Source organism: Solanum verrucosum, unplaced genomic scaffold (assembly GCF_900185275.1).
Source record: "Solanum verrucosum unplaced genomic scaffold, falcon-dt-bn FXZP01000052.1, whole genome shotgun sequence".
Taxonomy (NCBI): Eukaryota; Viridiplantae; Streptophyta; class Magnoliopsida; order Solanales; family Solanaceae; genus Solanum; species Solanum verrucosum.
This window is the reverse complement of record NW_026020193.1, coordinates 1-22,818: the sequence shown is the minus strand read 5'-3', so window position 1 is coordinate 22,818 and position 22,818 is coordinate 1. Positions and strand designations below refer to the sequence as shown.

At 31.1% G+C, this 22,818-nt stretch overlaps 2 protein-coding genes across 2 annotated transcripts; one reads left to right on the top strand and one right to left on the bottom strand.

The window, feature by feature from the left end:
* Positions 1-5,339: 5,339 nt before the first annotated feature.
* Positions 5,340-9,605, bottom strand: LOC125829432 (uncharacterized). Its single transcript, XM_049508650.1, has 3 exons — positions 7,774-9,605; positions 5,786-5,980; positions 5,340-5,655 (listed from the first exon to the last, which is right to left on the bottom strand). Exons 1-3 carry the CDS (start codon positions 9,603-9,605, stop codon positions 5,340-5,342), a joined length of 2,343 nt encoding a protein of 780 aa, XP_049364607.1.
* A 7,746-nt stretch (positions 9,606-17,351) lies between these two features.
* On the top strand, positions 17,352-19,129 carry LOC125829429 (CST complex subunit TEN1). The gene is made up of 3 exons (XM_049508648.1): positions 17,352-17,578; positions 18,129-18,279; positions 18,867-19,129. The coding sequence occupies exons 1-3, from the start codon at positions 17,481-17,483 to the stop codon at positions 18,966-18,968; spliced, it is 351 nt and encodes a 116-aa protein (XP_049364605.1). The 5' UTR covers positions 17,352-17,480; the 3' UTR covers positions 18,969-19,129.
* Positions 19,130-22,818: the final 3,689 nt, after the last annotated feature.

Below are 22,818 nucleotides of genomic sequence, written 5' to 3'. Positions count from 1 at the left end.
TTATCCTCCATACTCCCGCATTTATGATTGAACACTGCAGCAGCTGTTTTCTGTTCACTTATAATTTATGCAATATAGAGATAATGCATTACTCTATTGGGAGCGATTTCTATTTATGAGCTCCCGGGTTTTGCTTTGGGAAGCACTTTAGGTTGTATAATCCGTTCATACCAACAATCATATGAAGTACCATTTCTATCATAAAAAAATTGTCTGATGCTATTCTCAGCTCTTTTAATTGTATGGATCATGGTTGTGCAATAGTTGTCTTATCTTGGATATATAAAGTTATGATTAATGTTAGATCAGTTACTTAAATGTTGATGCCCATTTATTCTTGCCTAATTTCCATTTCAAGACAAGATTTTGAAGCATCTCCAACCCAAACAACAAATTTGGTGTCAACACTATTTTTGGTGTAATCAACTCCAACTCACTGCATCAAATTTTATACCAAAAAGGAATATTTTTCTCTCTCTTCATTATTATATTATTACTAGTAAAATTAACCGCGCTTCGCGCAGAAATTTAATATCATGAAATTTATAAAATAATATTTAAACCTATCAGTCATTAATAATGTAAAGGAAAATAAAAATTATTACATCTTATCATTTATCCTTAATAACAGAAGCATAACTTAATGACAGTAAGAATACATACCAGGATTTGTGACATAATCAATGGTGTCAGTGTGCCACTCAACATGAGCAAAGTACACAAATATTTAATTGTGAAGAAGAAGAAGAAGAAGAGGTTTAGAATTTCGTTGTTTTAAAATGAGAGGAAATCCCTCTATTTATAGACAATAAAGGGTCGTGTGAACAAATGTTTATTGTGCCTTATCGGAAATGTTATAACTATTTGGAAAAGTTGCAACCCTTCGGAAATATCACAACCTTTCATAAAAGTCAAAACTTTTCATAAAAGTCGCAACTCTTTATTAAAGTCGCAACTTTTCTTAAAAGTCACAACCTTTCATAAAAGGTACAACTCTTAATTAAAGTCGCAACTTTTCATAAAAGTCACAATTTTTCATAAATTTTACAACTTTTCATGAAAGGGGAAGGGTTGTTTTGTAGATAAATAAATTAAAAGGGAATTCTGGTTTGTGGTGGCGCTATATATATATATGATTTCTTATTTCATAAAACAAATTATTTCTAAAACATTCACCATATATAATTCATATTATTTTCTTTTATAATCGTTTAATATAAAATTATTTTGTACCATAATTTTTTAAATAATATAAATTGCTAGCAAATATTATACATTATACATAAAAATGGTTAATACAAATAAGAGTGAAATCATTAATGAAATACAATTAATTAAACATTACATAATTGAAAAAATTATTTTAAATTCTACATAAATAATCAACTTTCAAGATCACTACAGTGCTTCCATAAATGCTCTATTAATGCATTACGTAGTTCAAAATGAGCAATGTTTGCATTTTTAATTTTTGTGAAGGTTAATTTATAATTTATAGTAGAATTAACATAATTTTTTTTTAAAAAAAAAGTCATATATATAAAAATTAATTTATAAAAAAGCTAAATTTTATATCTAAAATTAATATTATAAAAATATTACATAAAAAATAATTAAATATATAAGAGATTTAATTAAAACATACAAGTTATATAATGTTTAATTAAAAGTTTGTATAATGAAATAATATTAAAATATTTAAAAATGAATTGGTGTGATGAATAGTGGTGTAACATTATTACACACAAAATTTAAGATTTAGTGTAAAATTTAGTGTTAGGGTTGGAGATGGTACTATACACCTGGGAATAAGTGTAATCATAATAAGGTTGCTGATTACTTCTGATGACAATATAATAATGATTAAACTGTGAAGCCTCATTTTAACTCATTAAGCTCCATTGAAGCAGTCATAGTCTCATTCTCATGAATATGAGAGCTCGTACTAGCATTGTATATTTCATTCAGCTATATATGACTTTCAGCACATAGAAGTGCAACCTGTAGGTTGGTATTGTCGCTTCTGTTGGAGCGAATTGAATGATTGGGTCGAGGGCTGCTGCCTTTCTACTTAAGAATTCAACATGGAGAAAATATTTGAGTTTTTTTTAGATGAAAAATGTTGAAAATACTTTATTTAGTTTTATTATATCATAAAAGTAAAAAGAAAAAATCCTAAAACTTTTCAATATAAAATAAATTTATGTAATAATAAGGGGAAAAATATTTTTAATTTCAAAGTAAATGAATATTTGTATTTTAGGACTAACTAAAACATGTTTAATGCACTTTAAGCAATGTCAATATTAATACATGATTTGCTTATTTTACACTATTATTTATTATCCAATATGAGATTAAACAAATAAAAAAATATAATTATAATTAACAAAAGAAATATACATTTAAAATATATATTTTTGGAGGGCCAAAGACTTCACTTTTTCAATTGTACAGAAAAATAATTAGTTCTATAGAAGAACATCAAAAGGAAGAGAAGTTAATGAATTTTGAGTTAATAAAGGTTAGAATCTTAACCCATTTGGCTAATCCATATCTTGCCCATATTTTACCCATAGTTTACCCATATTTGACCCATATTTTTATGGGTTGAATATGGGTATCAACCCATATTTTACTCATGTAAAAAGTCACTCACCCAACCCATTAAAATATGGACGAATTGAACGGGTTATCAAAATATGAGCTCATTTTTCCGGCACTACTTATTACCAACAGCTTGAAACCGAGGGAGGGTTTGTTTAGTAGGATGTATTAGATAATGAAATTACCAGGTGTATAATTAATACAAGTCAAATTATGGTATTAGTAATATAAGGGTCATTAATACATGAATAAGTATTACTTCCTTTGTTCAACAATACTTGTCCACTATTAATTTTGCACACTTTTTAAGAAATTATAAATAGAAGTGTGATTTTATTATATCACAATTTGAATATAATAAATACAATATCTTGGAAAATGTAATAGAAAAATGACTATAAATAAAGATAGGGGTAAATTAGAAATTAAGGGGTTGTTTAGTGTGAGGAATAATAATAAATAGTTCTGAGATAAAAAAAAAATCTGGAATAAAAGTTTGGTGTCTTGTTTGATTGTCATTTTGGGATAACTTATCCCACCATTTATACCATAGTGATGGAGTAAGTTATCCCATATACATGGTGGGATAAGTTATCCCAGGATAACTATCCCGAGATGATTAATCCTAGGATAACTTGTCCCAACAAAACGACCCCTAAGTGTAAAATTATCCATTGGTTTCATAAAGTGGATTCGTATTGTTGGACATTCCAAAATTGTATAGTGAACAACTATTGTTGAACGGAGGGAGTAATACACCAAATCAACCAACGGATAAGAAATAATTACAACATAATCAATCTCAGAATTACTAATACGTCCTATCCAATACTATTCTTATGCATTCTATCAAATGATCTCTTATGGTTTACTGCTAACTGCACTTATAAACTTGTAATTGTATGTGTTTAGACATGCAATTTGAAATTTGAAATTTTGAAGCTGTTGTTTGAAACTCTCTATGACAATTTGAATAATTTTCAACCACTACAAAAAAACAGGTAAATTGTGGCAGATTTTTTGACAATTTGTGACGGTTTCTGACCGCGACAAAAAAAATTGCGGCGTTTTTTGAAAATGCCACAATTACTGTTGCCACGAGCATAATTGTGGCGTTTTTATGAAACCTCCACGATGATCGCCACAAAATGAATTGTGAATTTGTGGGGGGTTTTATGGATAATGAGTGGCAGTTTATAACCTCTACAAAATGATATCAATATTTCAAAAAATACATTCGTGGGAGTTTATAAACCTCCACAATATGATATCAATGTTTCAATTTATTTTTTTTTTGCAGGAGTTTATAAACCCCCGCAATATAATCACAATGCTCCAAAATAATATATTGTTGGGGTCTACAGTACCCCCACAATATAATTTCAATTCTTGAATGTGGGGATTTACAACCGCTACAATATGATATGAATGTTTTTTTTTTTAAAATAGTAGTGGCAGTTTAATTCCGCCACAATATTTCTGTTGCTGAATTTTTTTATTAGCAATTTAATCATAGAAATAAATAAATTTAAAAAGTAATTAGTGGCAGTTTATATCCACCAAATACTAGAATGTTATTGCTGGAAAAAAAATTTCTATTTAAAATCAAATTACAGGATTAATAAAATAATAACATGAATCAAATTTCATAAAAAATAACTAGAGTGACAAACATTACAAATTACAAATGAAGTGTTGCATCATGTCAGTAGCCTCCCAAACATCACCTCTTCGAGTCTAACTACATCAACAATAAAGACATAACTCATTTAGACATTGCATTTGTTGCTAGGTCAGTAGCAACATTTGGATCTACTATATCATTAATTATATGATCTGTAGCTAGTTGTACATAGTCATCACCATCAACATAAAACTGTTCAAGTTCTTGCTCTTGGTATGGTTCATTCTCATATACTTCTTCTTCTATTACTTCTCCCATATCGTACATATCTCTTGGCTTTAGATGCACAGCAACACTCCAACCTTTATTGACAATATCATCCACATAGAACACCAGTTGTGCTTGAGATGCTTCGATGTAAGGCTCATGTTCTTCACGTTCACCCGTGTGAATCAGTTTATCAAAATTAACACAATTAAAATTCCAACGATCCTTTTGATACCCTCTATCTCGAGTAGTATCAGCCCATTTACATTTGAAAAGAACAACCTTGAATCGTCCATTATAATTGATCTCTATAATATCTTCTAACTTCCCATAATATGGTATCTCCGCTTGCCTTAAATTTCCATCAGAGCTACTTGCAACACATGATGTTTTAGAGGTTAAGAAAACTCCACTATTCTGTGTTTTCAGACCTTCTTCTCGAGCCAAAGTTCGAAATTTAGACCCATTGATATTATATGCAGTATATCTTCTTGCATTTACAGATGGACCTCGTGCTAAAAACTTTAGATCAGTAGACATTGTGTCTATTGAGTCTGGATTCATAATCTAAATTTAAAAAACCTACTTCATCAAATTTTCTCATTCAGACCAAATATAAATAGTAGCAAATGATTGTTTACTCACCCGTTTTTGGAACCAATCTACAAATTCTTTATTAACTTTCCTCTCTATCTCTGTAGGTGAAGGTCTTCTTCCTCGTGAACTCCTCCTTATGTGTTGTCTAAATTCTCTATATGAAATAAGAAAATTAATGTTAAATAGAATGACTATCCTACTGCAAACATTACAACAACAAAAAAACATAAAGTTTAAAAGTTACTCACTCCACAAATGGTGTGACTATTGAACAATTCAAAAGCACATATCGATGAGCTTGTAGTTTCTGCATAGGAGCTAAATGGTAATTTTCTGGAGCTGATGCAGGTTTACCTAGCTGAGGGAAGATAGTCGACATTCCAGAAGGCTGAATGTAGTTTGGATCATCACGGACACGCCTACGTCTATTGAACCTTGTTTCAATATCCTCCATATAGTAAGAACAAAAGGTAAGAGTGTCTTCAGCTATGTGACCCTTAGCTATACAACCTTCTGATTGTGATTTATTCCGTACAAAGGGCTTAAAATGACCTAATTCCCTAGAAAAAGAAGAGACAGTAAGAGTACAAACTATATATTTCAAGTGATCATAACATAAATATCTTTAATTTAGAAATGTTAATGTTTCCAGAAAACAAACATATTTATAATAGAAGGTTAATATTTTACCTCTCCACAGGATACATGTTTCGGTAATGCATTGGACCTCCGAGTTTTGCTTCCTCTACTAAATGAACAGATAAATGAACCATTACTGTAAAAAATGATGGAGGAAATAGTATCTCTAAGTGACAAAGTGTGATTATAATGCGCTCTTGAAGAATATCTAGCTCTGAAATATTCAAGGTTTTGCTAGAGATGGCTCTGAAAAATGAGCAGAATTCCACCAGAACAGTAACTACATGGTCAGGCAATACATTACGAATTGCCAGTGGTAGAAATTGCTCTAAAATAATATGACTATCATGACTTTTCAACCCAAAAATCTTTTTTTGTACCAAATCTACACATCTGGAGATGTTACTTGAGTAGCCATCTGGTACTTTAATATTCTTTAAAGTTGTAAGAAACAACTTTTTGGTGTCCACTGATACGCTCAAATTACACCTCCTTTCAGAAGCATAAGCGATCGTTATCAAGTAAAGAACCCAACTTGTAGGTTGGGTTCGATCCCACGAGGAAAATGGTTTAGACTTTACTTTTAACCAACAATTATATTCGATTAGTCAAATTATTTCCAGAAACAGGTAATAAAAAGGGGGGTTGTGCTTGTGTAAAACAAATAGTAAGACTTAATATTGTAATCAATAATTAAATTCAACTTTGGTTGTTATCAAGATAAGAGAAATAACTAGGGTACGCGTGTTTCCCATAATCTCATAACGCAGTAATCCTAGTAATAGCAATCCTTTTCTAGTGTATTACATGCAAAGTGATAAGTTAGGTATCTCTAAATCCTTGGTCCGGCATCTAGAGAATTTCACCCCGCACCTTGGTCCGGCTACGTGTGTATAATTTACTAACCCTTACCTTTACCTCATATTAGACATCATAATCGATGTTTGGCTTAGTTATTACTTCGCACCAATCGACACTAGCCTATTAGATAGTATCACACTAAATCTATGTTGATAAGTCTTTTATTGTTAATTACCTCCTTGGTCCGGCAAGTAGTAACAAGGCGAGTTCTAACGTTGGCCACCGTTAAAAAGACTTCTAAACGAAAGAATTATCAATGCATGCAAAATACTAGTTAAGAATTACTTATTTACTATTCATACTTTGTTAATTGATCATGGTTCCCACAACCCTAGTTGTGGATTTAGTTACTCATATTAGCAAGAACACAATTTATAATTGTAGATGGAGAAATCATGAACTTACGTAAAGAGAATAATAAACCCAGAAAATTAACTTGAATTGCAAAGCCAAAATCTTCAAAACGAACTTGGGAAATCAATAATTGCTAGGGTTGCAAATTAATCTCCAAAGTTACAAAGCAAAAATAGAATAATAGTGTCTAACCTCCAAAAATGAGGTTTACATCTCCTATTTATAGAAAACAAATCCTAAATAAAAAAGGAAACAAATTAAGGAAAGTTTTGTTCAGGTACGCGTCTTCGATCCACGAGACTGACTTACGGACCGTCGATGGATCTACGGTCCGTAAGTCCCTTCCGTCACTCGGGACTTAGAAAATATTTCAGCATCCAACAATCAGCTTCTCTGAAGCAAACGACGGACCAGCAGCACGGACCGTAGATCGACCTACGGTCCGTCAATCCCTTCCGTAGCTCCATACTTAACATCTTCAAAAATCAGGTACTGGAACCCTCGCAGTCTCACTCTACGGATCAACAGTACGATCTACGGACCGTCAATGGGTACCGTGGTTCCACCCTTGGTCAGATTTCCCTGATTTGTCCTCAACACATTCCTGCTGATCTACGGTCATCACCTACGGACCGTGAATGGACCTACGGTCCGTAGATGACCTCCGTGGATGCCTTTTTCTGCATTTCCTTCAGCTGTCTCTAAACTTCCGTGCCTGAACACCTTTCCTGCAAAACATGATAAAATACATAAAAACCAATATAAAAAGGCCCTAGACACACACAACTTGTAAGTGAAATGTATTAGAAATACCGTAAACTCACGGTATATCATCCACCTTCTTTTTGCTATCAGTCATTAGTGAAAACACATCAAGGTTATATGATCCATTATCCTTCAGCCAAAGATCACGCCTTATGCCCATTTCTCTTAGATCCTTTCGGGCATTTTCATTATCTTTTGATTTTGATTTATCATAGAGCAACGTATATATGATATTGTCACATATATTCTTTTCAATATGCATAAAATCTAGATTATGACGCAACAAGTTAGATTGCCAATAAGGAAGTTCAAAAAATATACTTCTCTTGTTCCATTGTTTAGTTGCTCGTTTAGATCTTTTCCTTTTACCATCCAACTTTGCTCCTTTACCTTCTGCAATTTGTCTCAAAATGTCAGATCCTGATAGTTTTATTGGTGGATTCCGCTCCTCTGTGCTTCCATTGAAGCGCACTCGGTTGAATCTGAACCTGTGATTTCTTCTCAGGAAACGACGATGACCCATAAAACACCACTTTTTACTATGAACAAGACGACAAGGTTCTGTGTCAAAGTTACAAGTTGGGCAAGCAAAACCAGTATGTGTATTCCAGCCAGAGAGGATACCTAATCCAGGAAAGTCACTAATTGTCCACATAAGAGCTGCATGCATTCTGAAAGTTTCATTCAATGATGAGTCAAACGTTTCAACACCATCATTCCATAACTCACACAATTCCTTCACAAGAGGCTGTAAGTACACATCTATATTATTTCCATGCATCTGCTTGCCTGGAATGATCATTGATAAGATGAAAGAGGTGTGCTTCATACACATCCAAGGAGGAAGATTGTACGGAATCAAGAAGACTAGCCAAATACTGTAGGTAGTACTCATTATTCCAAAAGGATTAAAGCCATCGCTAGCGAGGCCCAACCGAACGTTTCGAGGATCAGAAGCAAATCCAGAGTGAGTTCGATCAAATGTCTTCCATGCCTCACCATCCCTTGGATGCCTCATCAACCCATCTGAGTTATTGTCCAAAGCATGCCATCTCATATGCTCAGCAGTCTTGCGACACATAAATAACCTTTTCAACCTTGGTTTCAATGGAAAGTAACGCAAAACCTTTGCAGCTTGCTTGTTTTTCTTGTTAGGATTCCATTTAGATGTAGCACAATGCTTACATGCTTCCAATTCAGAATCACCTTCCCAGAATAACATACAATTATTTGGACATGCTGGTATATTGGTGTAGTCAAGGCCAAGTTTGCTAATTGTTTTTTTGGCCTCATAAAAAGAAGGAGGTAACTTTGCATCTTCAAATGCATCTCTCAATAAATCTAGTATCATGGTCATTGCCTTGTCACTTAATCGACAATAGACCTTTATATGATACAATTTTATTAAAAACTCTAGCTTTGTATACTTGCTCCCTTCATACAGTGTTTCACTTGCATCTTTGAGAAAGTCGCGAAAGTCACCAGTATCCTCCCTATGCCCCTCATTTGATGTTTCAGTTGAACCAAATGGTTGAGATGTTCCTACATCAGCCGATTGGTGCCTATACTGCCCAAATGCGTCACTAATCATTGTTTTTATTGGATTTTCTGGACGGAACGTCTCTTGCATAACAACTCTATCTCCAGAAGACTCTAATAACTTTTTCTCACCATGAATATTCCAAATAACATAATTTTGAGGGAATGGCTTGCAAACCAAATGATCCTGCACTTCGTCTCTAGTTTTCCACTTGCCAAAACAACACATGGGACATGAGCATCTGATTGTATCATCCACAGCCGCATTTTTAAATGCAAAATCAAGAAATTTATCCAAACCAAGCAAGTATTCATTTGAGGTCTGTGGCTTTCCAATACATGATTTATCCATTGATAAGTAACAAAAAGAAATTAACAGGGACAAGTTAGAGTATACCTCCAAAAGAAATCCCCCTAATGCAGGAATACCTTTAAATTTTGTTGTACTTGCAATCTACTCCAGGAATCCCAAATTGCTCGTTCAAACCAAATAAATGCGCATACCATCTCATAACGTCTTCTCGAGTTAGCCTTTGAACCACCAGTGTGTGGCATTTTTTGCTTCCTCTGGATTTCCTTATTTCTTCTACAAAGCTCCTATCAACAATAACATCGACAACTCAAAATGTTCATCTTTATATAATTATGATGAAACAAAACTTATTAACATAATCAGAATCTTACCATTGTTGATGGTTTCAGACGGTAAGCAACAAAACTAGCCCATTGATCTTTATTTATACCAGATGGCACATTACTAATGATCTCATTTTTGCTTCTTGCAGGGTCAAAATATTCATTCCACAATCTCTGCCTATGTGTAGCCCACTTTTTTGAAATGCTACTATTGCAGTATCTGTATGCAATGGACTCACATACCCGAAAAAGAAATCGAGGCTTTAAATAAAAAATAGAAGTTAGTTTTCTCATGTATTCTAAAATCTTTCGAAAAGTGTGTGCATATATATGCAAGAACACTTGTACCTTCAATATTGTTTCAAAGCAGTCTTCCATGTACTTCTTAGGCATGCCTGATTGCCCTGACCACCTCTCAAAACTAATCGGGAACAAATTACAATCAATTGCCAATGATCCACAATATCCAGCGAGCAGTCCCTGTGCATCACCATATGCTGAATTGTATGCGTCAAAGTCCACAATGATGCGCTCTCCAACAGTTAGATTATTAACCTCATTAACCTTGACATTAATCTGCTTGATAGCGTTTTCTGAATCTTTAACAAAAAAATCAGTTACTTAACCAAAAAAGAAAAAAAAAGATACTCATAAGTTGAACTAAAAATGACATAAGAAATATATACCTTTAGCCTCTACTCTCCAATAACGTGCAGATGGACGTGGGTGCAGAGATGTTGCACTTGAATTAGAAGGTAGAATTGGAGCTTGTTCTTGTTGCAGGGCAATTGGAGGTTGTTCGTGCTGCAGGAGAATTGGAGTTTGTTCTTGTTGTGGGACTCCATCAGCTTGTGAGGGATTTGTTGAAGCAACTGGGAGGTCTCGTGCCACTGGAGTAGTTGATGATGAAACATGTCCATTAGCTGACTTTAGTGGATTCTTAAAACGTTTAATCTTTGGCATGACTGCATATTCATAAAGAACAGAGAGGTGAATCAAATATGAACAAGTTCTGAGATGACACGGTAATATCATGTAATTGACAAAGGGAATCTGTTTAATACCACTCGAATACGCAGAAAATCAAAAAATTTAGCGATGTCACAATATCAATAAAGCTTGGCAGTAAAAATAAATCCCAATATAAAGCAAATAACGTGTGCCCAACAATATGGATGAAAGCAAAATGTAAACTTAGAAGAAATTTAGTTGAAGTAAAATAAAACTGACCTGATGCTACCATCTGATTCCATCTCTCCAAAATGGATTATAGGGAAATTTATAGCTCTCGGAAGGGAAGTTTTGTCACCAAGAAATGTGGAGGACAGGGGAAAGTGGGAAGATTGAGGGTAAGGTGGGAAGATGGAGGGAAAGCTTCAGAAAATGGTGTTGGTGGAAACATGGAGGGAATAAATGCGTTACTAGGTTAAAAGCGAGGGAAACAAAAAACCCTACGTAAATTTTGTTTAAACTTTTCCCTCTCTTTAATTTTTATCTTCACTATTATTTAAATAGGAGCACATTTAAAAATAGTCATGTAGTTCCATTTCATTTTTATCAAAATTATAAAAATTATTTATACTTCACATATCTTAATGTTTATCAAAAAATGATTTTTTTCCTAATATTTTATTAATGTAATGCTTAACTACTCTTTTATTTGAATTATAATTTTACTCCGTACTTCGCGCGACTATATGAATTATTTATATGTAATATTTATATTTAGGTTAGTATTGAATATATAAGATAATATCGATATTTCTCTTCATTTGCGATATCATACATTTTTTTTAAAACATATATATATATATATATATATTATTTTTTATTTTTTATTTATTTTATTTTTTATTTTTTTTACATTTTTTTTAAGTGCAAACTATTCATATGTATATAGTAGAACAAAATATTCACCGTGGTGGACTAAATGGAATAAGAGGTAATAAGTTGAAATTAACAATATATTGTATTACGTTGAAAATATTTTATATGTTTTTTAATTTTCTATATCTTTTATAGGAGTACTAATTTTCTATACAAACTCTTAGTAAAAAAATTTAAATATTTTATTATGTGATCTTTATTATTACAATTGTTTATTATAGTTTTTTAAACATTAATTAAATATTTATAAGAATTATAAAAAATGAAACATACAAAATTATGAATAATATTTAATATTATAAGTTACAAGTAAGATGAAGTGTCATGCGTTATAAATAATTCAAATGTATTATTTTATTAGACATTAAGTGTATTAACACTTATGCATTGATTTTATTTATAAAATAAATAAATGAAAATAAGGGGTAAAAATACAAAAAATTAACAAAATAATAATAATAATAATAATTGGTGACTGCATAAAAATTATAAATACATTTCAAACAAAAAGAACGGTGACAGAAACAAATTGTTACGTACGCTAAAAAAATTGCATCATGAAACTAACATTTTATTTTTCAATTGCTTTTTTGCAAGTATAATAAAATGAAACTCCTAATCATCATAAATTTTTTTTTGTTGTTGAAATAGGATAATTATATTAATCGTGCTTCATAACAAAGAAAAAGTAGAATAGTAAAGGATCAAATGATTAGCATTGACAATACATTTACCTAGATTATTTATACAAACCAAAATTTAAAAAATTCTAGCAAAGTAGCTAAGTTACTAATACAAGTCAAAGTAAAAAAAAAAATCTAGCAAAAATAATCTCTAATTATGCTCCATTTTTTCCTCTTCTATCATCTTCATTTGCAATTAGATCCGCCATCATATTTTGCTCCATATGTCAAACTCTTCATAATATAAAATCAATTGAATAAAAAATAAATAAATAAAATAGCATATACTGATTTAAAATAATTATATCAAAAGAAAAAAAATAAAATTATATGTAATATATTTGTACATTATTTTTTCAATAGTACTAACAATACTACATAATAATCATTTCTTGAAATCTAACAAATATTATTATCAAATTATATTATATTCGGAAAATTGACTATTAGAAAGAATAATTGCATACTTACAATACGTCATTGTTAACAATTACAAAGTCATTTTTTTTAAATCATACTTGCTTGATGAATGATAATACAAACATAAAAAAAAAAAAAAATTAAAAAAAGCATGTCTAAGTACATAGAAATAAAAAGAAAGACTTGAGAATGAAATACCTCTTACATTTGTGTACTTCTTTTTTGTTACATGTTAGTTAATTCACAAACAAATATGATAAAGAAGAGAAATAATAATTTTGTATTTGAATCCTCATAAAGTAAATATGAATTTATATAGACAAAATTGAGGAAATGGAAAAATAAGGACTTGAGAATGAAATATTTATTAACTTCATTTATTTTATTTTTTTGTTACATGTTAGTTTCATTCACAAACCAAATAAGATCTTAATCATTCAGATGTGCATTCAGATTCAGACGTCTTAATCTTAATGAATACAAATGAGGCTAAAGGGTTAAAATTATTATGAATGTTTATTGATTTCATAAAAAGTGCAAAGTAGGATCTAAATTTGTGACTACATGATTGTTGATTGTTTAGGGTCAAATTTGTTAAAATATTATTTCATACTGTGATAATATTATATAAAATAAACATTCTATGTCGATTTTAAATCACCGTAACAAAAATTACATAAGTCATTTATCAATAGCAAAAAAATTATGATTGTTAATTATAAGCCGTCGTTATATGTGAAATAAATCGCCAGGATCGTTCTATTCATTTGTAGTGCAAGAGCCCCCACAAGAATATCGCCACAACAAGAATAATTTTGAGGAGGTTGAAACACATGCTACAAATTGAAATTTATAGCGGGGGTCTTTTACAATCTCCACACTTAAACCGCCATAAAAAGAATTATTTTGCTGAGGTTGGCACAAACACCACAAATTGAATTTATAGAGGAGGTCTTTTGCAACCTCCACACTTAAACCGCCATAAAATGAATTATTTTACAGAGGTTAGCACAAACGCCACAAATTGAATGTGTAGTAGGGGTTTGTTATGACCCCTATAAATTAACCGCCACAATTTAGCAGTTTTTTTGTAGTGTTTCGGATCAATTTTAAATATATACAATAAAGTAATTAGTTTATTAATAAATATAGTCATACTTTATTTACACAAAAATAGTCAAAAATCGTGAGAAAGTATACCAACTATAGAATATAACTTGCCAAAAGTCACAGAAAGTATACATGGATTATGCAACATGGCTTACTTATACATGAGTTGTACAATGACTATACATTATAATATACTTAAAAAGCTGAATATAACTTAACTATTCATGAAGTATACACCAAATATACATAAAATATCTATTAACTATTCAATCTCGATCAACTCAAAATTACCTCTAAACTATTTCAAATTTTTGATATAAAATTTTCTCGATATTTTATATCTTTTGATTTATAATTTACCCGAAACAATTCAAATTTGTGATACTTCAAATTTTTAATAAGAAGAATGACGAACGAAGAGTGAAGAAGAAGAACAGTACTAGAAGAACGAAGAAGAAGAAAATTGGCCAAATTTTGTAACATAAAAATGCTGAATGGCCATTTGCCGTAAAAAAAGCTTTATTTTTGTGGAGTTCTTTTTTGCTTAAAATTTTAAACTTAATGAACATTTTGTCGAATTTGTCCTTATATGTATATAAATAAAGAAGGAAAAGAATAAAAATATTCCCCGACTTTAGTTTATTAATTAATTTTATTCTTGTTATACTATTGGGATAATTATATTCTCAACGTTATAAAACTTATTAAAAATACTTTTTATGGACAGAATTTCCACAATTCAATCAAATTATCCAATTCCAACAAAAATACAAAATTAGCATTCACCCATTTAAATCGATCCACACCCACTTAAATAAAATAGCCTTTTATTCAATACATAAAAAAGAATAAGCTTAAATAAAAATACGTTAGGCTGATCTGCTGAAATCTCTAATTAAAAAGTAAAATTATAAATATGCGTGTGATTTTTTTGGGGGTAAAGATCTATTTTTTTTTCTTTTTTTCTTTAATTTAGGTGCATCTGGGTCAAATGGGGAAACGTAATTAATAGATATTGAGTATTGTAAATGGATTTGGGGGATTTCGTCTGTAGAGGAATTTTTTTGATAAGCTATAATTAACCCGATAGTATATAATAAGAGCCTGTTGACATTTCTGTTGAGAGATCAAAATTTAAAAGTAATTCTTTTTTATAGAAAAAAACACTTTAAAAAAAAAATAAAGCGTTATGGAAGTAGAAATAGTTTTTCTGATGTTGGGAAGAAACTAAATTTTTTTGTTTTTTAAAAATAAAGGAGAAGTAGAAGCAGAAAATTATTTTTTTAAGACTAAAATATTCCATCCATATATACATATTTAACAATATATCTCTTATTAATTAATTAGCATATCTCATAAATTTGGTTAAATTTTATTCAAGATTTTTTTTAATTTTATGTTTATATATTATTATTTTACGTTTTAATTTACAGAATTAGATATAAACGTAACACAATTTTTTTAGGAATAAAAATATGAAATATTTTATTTATTTATTGGTGAATTTTTCATATATAGTGGTTTGATTTGTCGAATGGTTTTAAATTTATTTTTTTTGATATTTTTAATTATAGTTAAATTATCATGTTAATATTATATTAATATTTAATTTGATTATGTATAATATTGATTGAAATTTGAATATGTACATTTACATTAATTAGAGTAAAATTTTAATTAAATTTTGTAATAGATATTAAAAATAGTTTCTCCCTTTAAAATAATCTTAATATTAAAAGTACATTGATACTTATCTTTTTTCGTAATTTGACTCTCAAAAGCAGTTTTTAAAAAAGATTAACCAAACATAATTTGCTTATCAATAACAGGTTTTAAATGAATTAGCCAAACACAAATTGTTTTTCTTTTAAAAACACTTTTATAAAAAGTCATTTTAAAAAAGTGCTTATAGAAATAAACAATTTTTAGCAACAATGTCAAACATACTCTAAATGACAAAATTAACTACTCCCTCTCAATCTCACTTTTCTTTTTAGTCACTTCTAAAGAAATGAAACATTTTTATATCAAGAAAAATTTAATTTTACAATATCTATTTTTTTTTAAACTCCGTGTCAAGTATTACTCACTATGTTCATTTTTACTTGTCATTTATTCTTAAAATAAATTTTCATTGTTACTTGTTACTTTTGATATATCAAGAAAATACAATTTTTTTTTTTAATGTTTTATCCTTAGCATTAAATACTATTCTTCATATCATTTTTAAGATTCAATACTAAACATTAATTAATAGAGATAGTATCAAAAGATACTTATATCAATAAAAAATTTTTTTTAATAAATATACTATGCTAGACAGTGACAAATAAAATTTAAGGGTGGAAATAATAAACTAAAGAAAACTGTTTGGGGGAGAATTGTAAATATTATTATTATACTAAGCAGAAAACTTCAGAAAAACCCTGTGGAAGGTTGGCCGGTGCCGGAGTCTGAAGGGAGGCCGCCGTCTTCTTCTTCTCACACTCTTCTCATTACCAGTAAAGGTTACCCATTTTCCATCCTTTCTAATAATTGCAAATTTATAACCCAATTTTGCTTCTTCTTTTAATTGGATTTTCTCTTTTGAATTTGAACTTTTGCCGATAATTGCAAATTGTTCTTCGAAAGAATGGCTGAGTTGGCCTTCACTTACATTTTTTCATTCAAATTCACTGTACTTATTATTGCATACTCAATTTGCTATTTTGTTTGTTTAGTTCTATGATTTTGATGATAATAATAAGTATTTCCTCTGTTTCAATTTGTTTGTCTAGTTTTGACTTCACAACCCCTAAACTTATCGCAAATTATTAACTATTGACAGTCTTAAAAACACATCTACTTGACTAACTGAACTTAAATATACATCTAATCTTGCAACTTGACTGAAATACACGTATAATTTTTTGTCAAGTTTAGAGTTCAACACTTCTCTCGGCTTTTTATTAAGAGCTTCATGCTCCTACAAGTGTTTGAGACCATTTGCTATGTCATGTGACATATCAGGGGTGTATTTGTGTTTAGTTAGTCAAATAGAGAGTGCTTTAAGGCTGTTAATAGTTCGAGAACGAAACAAATATATTGCGCAAGTTGAGGGATGTTTTCAATACTTCTCTCTTAAGAAAATAAACAATTACTTTTTGAATCTGGTGGTTTTAAACTAAATAGGTGTAGAATATAACAAAATATTTATGTCACGCGAAAAGTTGAAATTAAAGAGTTGCCAAGAATGGAAAGAAAAATTCTTTTTGAAATGGACTAAAAGTAAAATAAGGCCAAATAAATTGAAACGGAGGGTGTATTTTTTATGATGATTTGTAGTATGATATTTTAGGACTTGACTTAACTGCCTACAGTTATATTTACTCTGTTTTGCCTATAATGGGATTGTTCAAAGATGAAATTCTTCTTATATATTCAACATACATGACACAATTAATTTGTAGGAAGGAATAAGAGCTTGATATTTCCTTGTTCCAGTTGCTTCAATGGCCACAATAGCTTCTGGTGCTTTGGTTAATTTAGAAGAGCTGGTTCCATCTTCGCAACACTTTAAGCATGGGATCTCTCTCCGCGTAACTGGAAAGTGAGTAATCACTTTTTGATAATGTAACTAGTTTTCCTGCCTTGACTTTTTCCTATCTGATGTAGTCTTTTTATCGACAATGACCAATACATTTGAACTGGAAAAACTATGTAGTTGTTGTTCATGAGAATAATGAGCAAGCGAAATTTTGACTAAGACGAAAGAAGCTCATTTCAAATAGCTTCTGCATTATTTGATCATATTATTTAGTTGAGTTTGAAGAGAATATTATATGTGTGGTGTACTTGTGATAAATGTCAGTCTTTGTAATTCTTTGCGGCAGGTAAAGGATTAACCTTTAGTCCGTACATTTAGGGTAATGCTTGTTCATAACAAACTTGGAGATAATACAAACCCCATTCCAACTTAATTTATCGCGTTACATTGTTGTTACTTATGGAACTTGTGCGCAAAAAAGTAATTGTTACTACTGAAATGAATGTGCATAGATCATACTTTGGTTTCCATGAGTTGGTTCAAGAACTTGCTCGTCAAGCAAAAGGAAGGAAATTGAAACTCAAGGCTTGACTATTCTTTGTGTTCCCTCTAGGCTCCAAGATTATGATGTGGAGACTGCTGTTGCTGTGATTGTTGATAGAAATGCATCATTAAAAGTTGACACACAACACTTGAATATCAATCTTCGCATTGGTTCCATCTTCCAGTTTATTGGAGAACTGCTTCTTGAACCCGATAATGAGGTATGATACCTTGAATATAGAATATTCATATTGTGGCACAAGCTGCGTTACTTGCTTATGGTCTGCATACATGCATTTAGTCTTCATATTACACCATTCTAATATCTAGATTATTACCCACTTCCTTCCCCAAGAAAAAGGAGCACAAAAATTGAATTTAATAATGGTGCTATTACATGATAAAAGAAAAACACTCAACTTTGTGATGCACTGAGAAAATTAGCAAAGGTTGAGGAACTTGTGTCTTAGGTCACAAGTTCGAGCCTAACACCAAGCGAACTAAGTCCATTGTTTAAGTGGAGAAGGGTTGAGAGACGGACCCATCATACCCGAGTTTGAAGGCTATGGTTGGCCCAAAGGGTGGACTACAGATGACTTCTCGGTCATAAAAGAAATAACCATAATTATAGAATATGACTTGACAATTAGATCACTATGACATTGTTGTTTTAGTGTCTATGTATACAAGCCAATTAGTTGTTGTCTTTTGCCCTTAAACAGTAAGAGGAGGAGCATCAGCTACTGTGGCTAGGGATGTTACTTATAAATTATGATGTGTGATATACAAAGTTGATTTCTGATTACAGGCAATTCTGAAGGCACGAGTTGGACGAAATATGGATGGAATGGATCTCAATCTCTATCGTCAATCTCTGCAACTCTTGAGAGATTTCCAAGCTGGTCGTTGAATAGTTAGACGCCTTAGTGACAGATTTATCAATGAAAATTTACCAAAAGTAATAGCTAGACCTCATGTTGTGAAGGGCATTCTTGTCATATTCATGGTTGTAGTGGAAGCCTTTTTATACAATTTGCAAAATGCAGTGTTCCTTCTTAGCTCTTGTTGAAAGGCATGCATGGCCAGTGGTGATGTTGGAAGTAGTATTATAAATCAGTTGCCTATTTGCAACTTTTGAATCTTTATTGTTAGGAGAAAAGAGGGTACTGGTTTTTTTTTTTTTTTTTTTGGTTTCCCACCCGGTGTCTGGTACCCACATTGGAGTCCGACTAAATCTAGATTCGCGTCGGAAAGTCCCACATTGAGGGGTAAAACGCTTCCTAACAAAGGTGACTCTGTACCCAAGGGGACTCGAACTCGAGACCTTTTGGTTAAGAATGAAGGAGTATTTACCACTCCACCACAACCCTTGTTGGTGGTACTGGTTGTTTTTGGGTTCTCTCTAACCAACAAACATGTCCTTTCGAAAGCAAAATGGACAAGTCTTTACACCTTTCTTTTTGGCCCCTCACTTCTTTTTTCAATAATTGTTGGACCCTGATTATCACTTTTTACTGGGCAAATCCAAATCCAGCTGAAGAGGTTTATGGTATCTATAGATAAATTGGAACAGTTGATCACAATAACATTGTATAAAAGGTCATTTCTTCTATTCATTTCGTAAGTGGTCAAGAAATTTTAATTCCTCCTTTTTTTTTCTTTTTCTTCTTACTTGTAATTTGATCTTAAATTTATCACTGACGAGAGGGAGTTGCTCGGATGGTAAGCACTCCTCACTTTCAACCTGAAGGTTGCGAGTTCGAGTCACCAAGGGAGCAAAATGGTAGGAGCTCCTAGGGAGGGATAAAAAAAAAGTCAAAAAAAGAAAAGAAAAGATCTTAAATTTATCACTCGGATTTTATATGTGGAAATAGTCTAACTCGCATGGCTAGGGCGACTAAATAGGCTCTACCCAAGTCAATCACATCCCAAATCCCGTTCTTCGGACGAATTGTAACCTCCGTTTGATAGGTATTTAAACTTTATTTATTTATGACATTTTTGGTTAAGTTTTAGTGTCATGCAAACCTAAAACACGACATACATGTAGGTGTAAGTCGTGTGAATGGTAAGTGAGAACATTACTTATTTTCGTAAAATCGAATGGTGAGCTAAGAAAACCAAAAAAAGGTTACCTTAATTTGTGGGAGGTATTTTTGGTGTGGTACAGGAAAGAAATGCACCTTATAATGACATCAATCATATTTGAGAGGGACATTAAAACTGCTTTTCAAAATGGAGTAGCTATGTACAAATAACACTTGACAATGGCCTATTAATTGATCATCAAATATAGGATATACTGGCTCTTGGCTTCCCCATATAGCTATATTATATATACATTCTCATGTTCATCATTTCTATATTGGAATGTAGCAATTACTTACTTGTTTTGGTCCCTCAATAATGTTGTATCCTTAGACCTATCACTCTTCTCTCCCTCTCATTTTACTTGTCAAAAAAACATGCCACATGCATTTGCTCAACTTGCTCATTCACTTCTCCAATTATTTGGACAACTACTCTTCCTCATCCAATGTGGATCAAGAATTTGAATTTATGAGTTCTACATTTTAGAATAACGACTTCAAGTACTAATAATTAGATTTAATATTTAAAAATATTCCTAATCATTCTCCTTACTCCCCCCTTAAAAAAATATGAGCAAGGGTCAATTTTGGAGGTTGACTTGTTTTTCTTTTCATGATTGCTGACTTCTTTTAATGGAATTATTTATCATAGCACTATAAGTTTCAGATAAGCAACTTGAGAAAAGAGCTTTATTCAGAATTTAGGTAAGAGTTAGAAAATAGAGGCAATATAAATTAATTTTAAAATTTTTCCGTACCCTTAATGGAATGATTTATTGTCAGAGTCAAGACCTAAAATTAGGCCGAAAGTCATAGTCGATGGACAACATGTGAATATTCATGTACTACCCCTTGCTAGTCCTGAGGGACAGAGGAGGCTAGATTAATCAAAAGATGATTATCGATTCAAGAACGTAAGATGTCCTGCTTTTTTCAGGGTAAGAATGGACTGATCAAAGAGTGTTTTAAACTACATATTTCAAAAGTTTTCCTTTATTTTTTTTAAATTTTATATCAAATCAAACACAGTTGAGACGGGAAAGTATTATAGATTAACTCCTCATGACAATTTTTGAGTTTTACAAAAAAAAAAAAAAAAAAAAAACTTTTTTACTTATCTTTTAACTACACATTAAACACTTTTGAATTTGTCAGTCTAGTATACGTACAACAAGAAAACAAAAGATTAAGAATGACATAAATTAAGGTTTAATGACACCGCCGAACCAATAAGAGTATATATGGAAAACGTCAAATAGCACCTACAACTATTTAATAAGAATGTTTAATATTTGTTTATGTGAAATGATAATGTTAATTAATCTAACCAATAAATTATTCATATCAACTACTACTGCTGTAACGTACTAAATTTTCATCAATTTAGAACCATAAAGATACTATATTTAATTACCAGGCCTATTACTTAATCATCTATTATTATATTTGTGGGTCAAATTCTATGTTCATTAGTTTAACTATATTTTTGGTTAGATTTTAAGCAACTAATAACAATGCATGGCCAATATTAGTTTGATATCTTAAAATATATGCTCCTGCACAATTGCCGCCTGACCCCTAAATTATTACTCCCTCCGTTCCAGTTTATATGAGTTAGTTTGACTTAATAAAAAAAAAATTTAAGAAAAAATGAAAGACTTTTAAAATTTGTGATCTGACATAAGTCATAAATGTTTGTACGATTATAAATCATTTCATTAAGAATAAATTTGACATTTTAAAGTTAAATTATTACTAACTATAGAATTATATCGTTCTTTTTTTATACGGACTAAAATGGAAAGCTAGTCATATAAATTGAGAGGCGGGGAAATTTATAAGATAAAAACAAGACAAGAAAGAAAAAATAAGTTCAAAAGCAAAATTAATTTGACCAAACTACCCCTACGACTATTGTAGTGTGATGATCTCATAAAGGGCCGTTTAGTAATTCCATCTGTCTGAAATGCTGGACATGCACATATATATTAGAGTTCAACTCATGATGAATGAAGAGTCTTAAGAATGGAACATAAATTGCTTGAAGCTTCTCCGATCAGCTACTGTCGCCGGAGTTTCGCCGGAGCTCTGACAGAGACGTGCGCTTGCCAGGATTTCGTAATCTGAACACACATAGGATCGATCAAAAATACTATATTCAACTCTACCTCAGTACGTTTTTTATACTGTTCTTATTTAAGTTTGTTTGTTGCTATTGTTACATTAATTCCTGATGATGATACCTAGTTTAAATTCATATACAACAAAAAAAATTAAAAAATAGTAGTATTGTATGTGGCAATCGATTTTTTTTTTAATCCGTTCTAAAAAGAATGACATAATTTGGAAATCAATCTAAAAAGAATGACATGACTTTTGATTTTTTAAAGTTTACCCTTAGAAATGTCATTTTCAAACAGAAGGGAGGGAATGGTAATTTGTTCCTCCTCTTGACTTGTATCCTTAGAGATAATACGAAGTTTATAGATTAAGATTTATTTAAATTATCGATATGGATCTGATGGAATGGAATTCTAGCTTCTCCTTTTACCGAAGAATGCTTGACTAGCTGGGTAATAGTACTCTTTATCTGCCTCTTTGGATCCAAAATATTGCAAGTATATATGGTGAGAAATTAAAGACAACTATTATATAGTTGCCACTAATATA

Coding starts and splice junctions, on each gene's coding strand:
- LOC125829429 (XM_049508648.1), top strand. CDS start 17,481: ATGGCCACAATAGCTTCTGGTGCTTTGGTTAATTTAGAAGAGCTGGTT. Junction 17,579..18,128: donor TCTCTCCGCGTAACTGGAAA/GTGAGTAATCAC, acceptor TGTTCCCTCTAG/GCTCCAAGATTATGATGTGG. Junction 18,280..18,866: donor TTCTTGAACCCGATAATGAG/GTATGATACCTT, acceptor TTCTGATTACAG/GCAATTCTGAAGGCACGAGT.
- LOC125829432 (XM_049508650.1), bottom strand. CDS start 9,605: ATGGATAAATCATGTATTGGAAAGCCACAGACCTCAAATGAATACTTG. Junction 5,981..7,773: donor AAGAAGGTGGATGATATACC/GTGAGTTTACGG, acceptor CTCATTTTTCAG/AGCCATCTCTAGCAAAACCT. Junction 5,656..5,785: donor AACATGTATCCTGTGGAGAG/GTAAAATATTAA, acceptor TTCTTTTTCTAG/GGAATTAGGTCATTTTAAGC.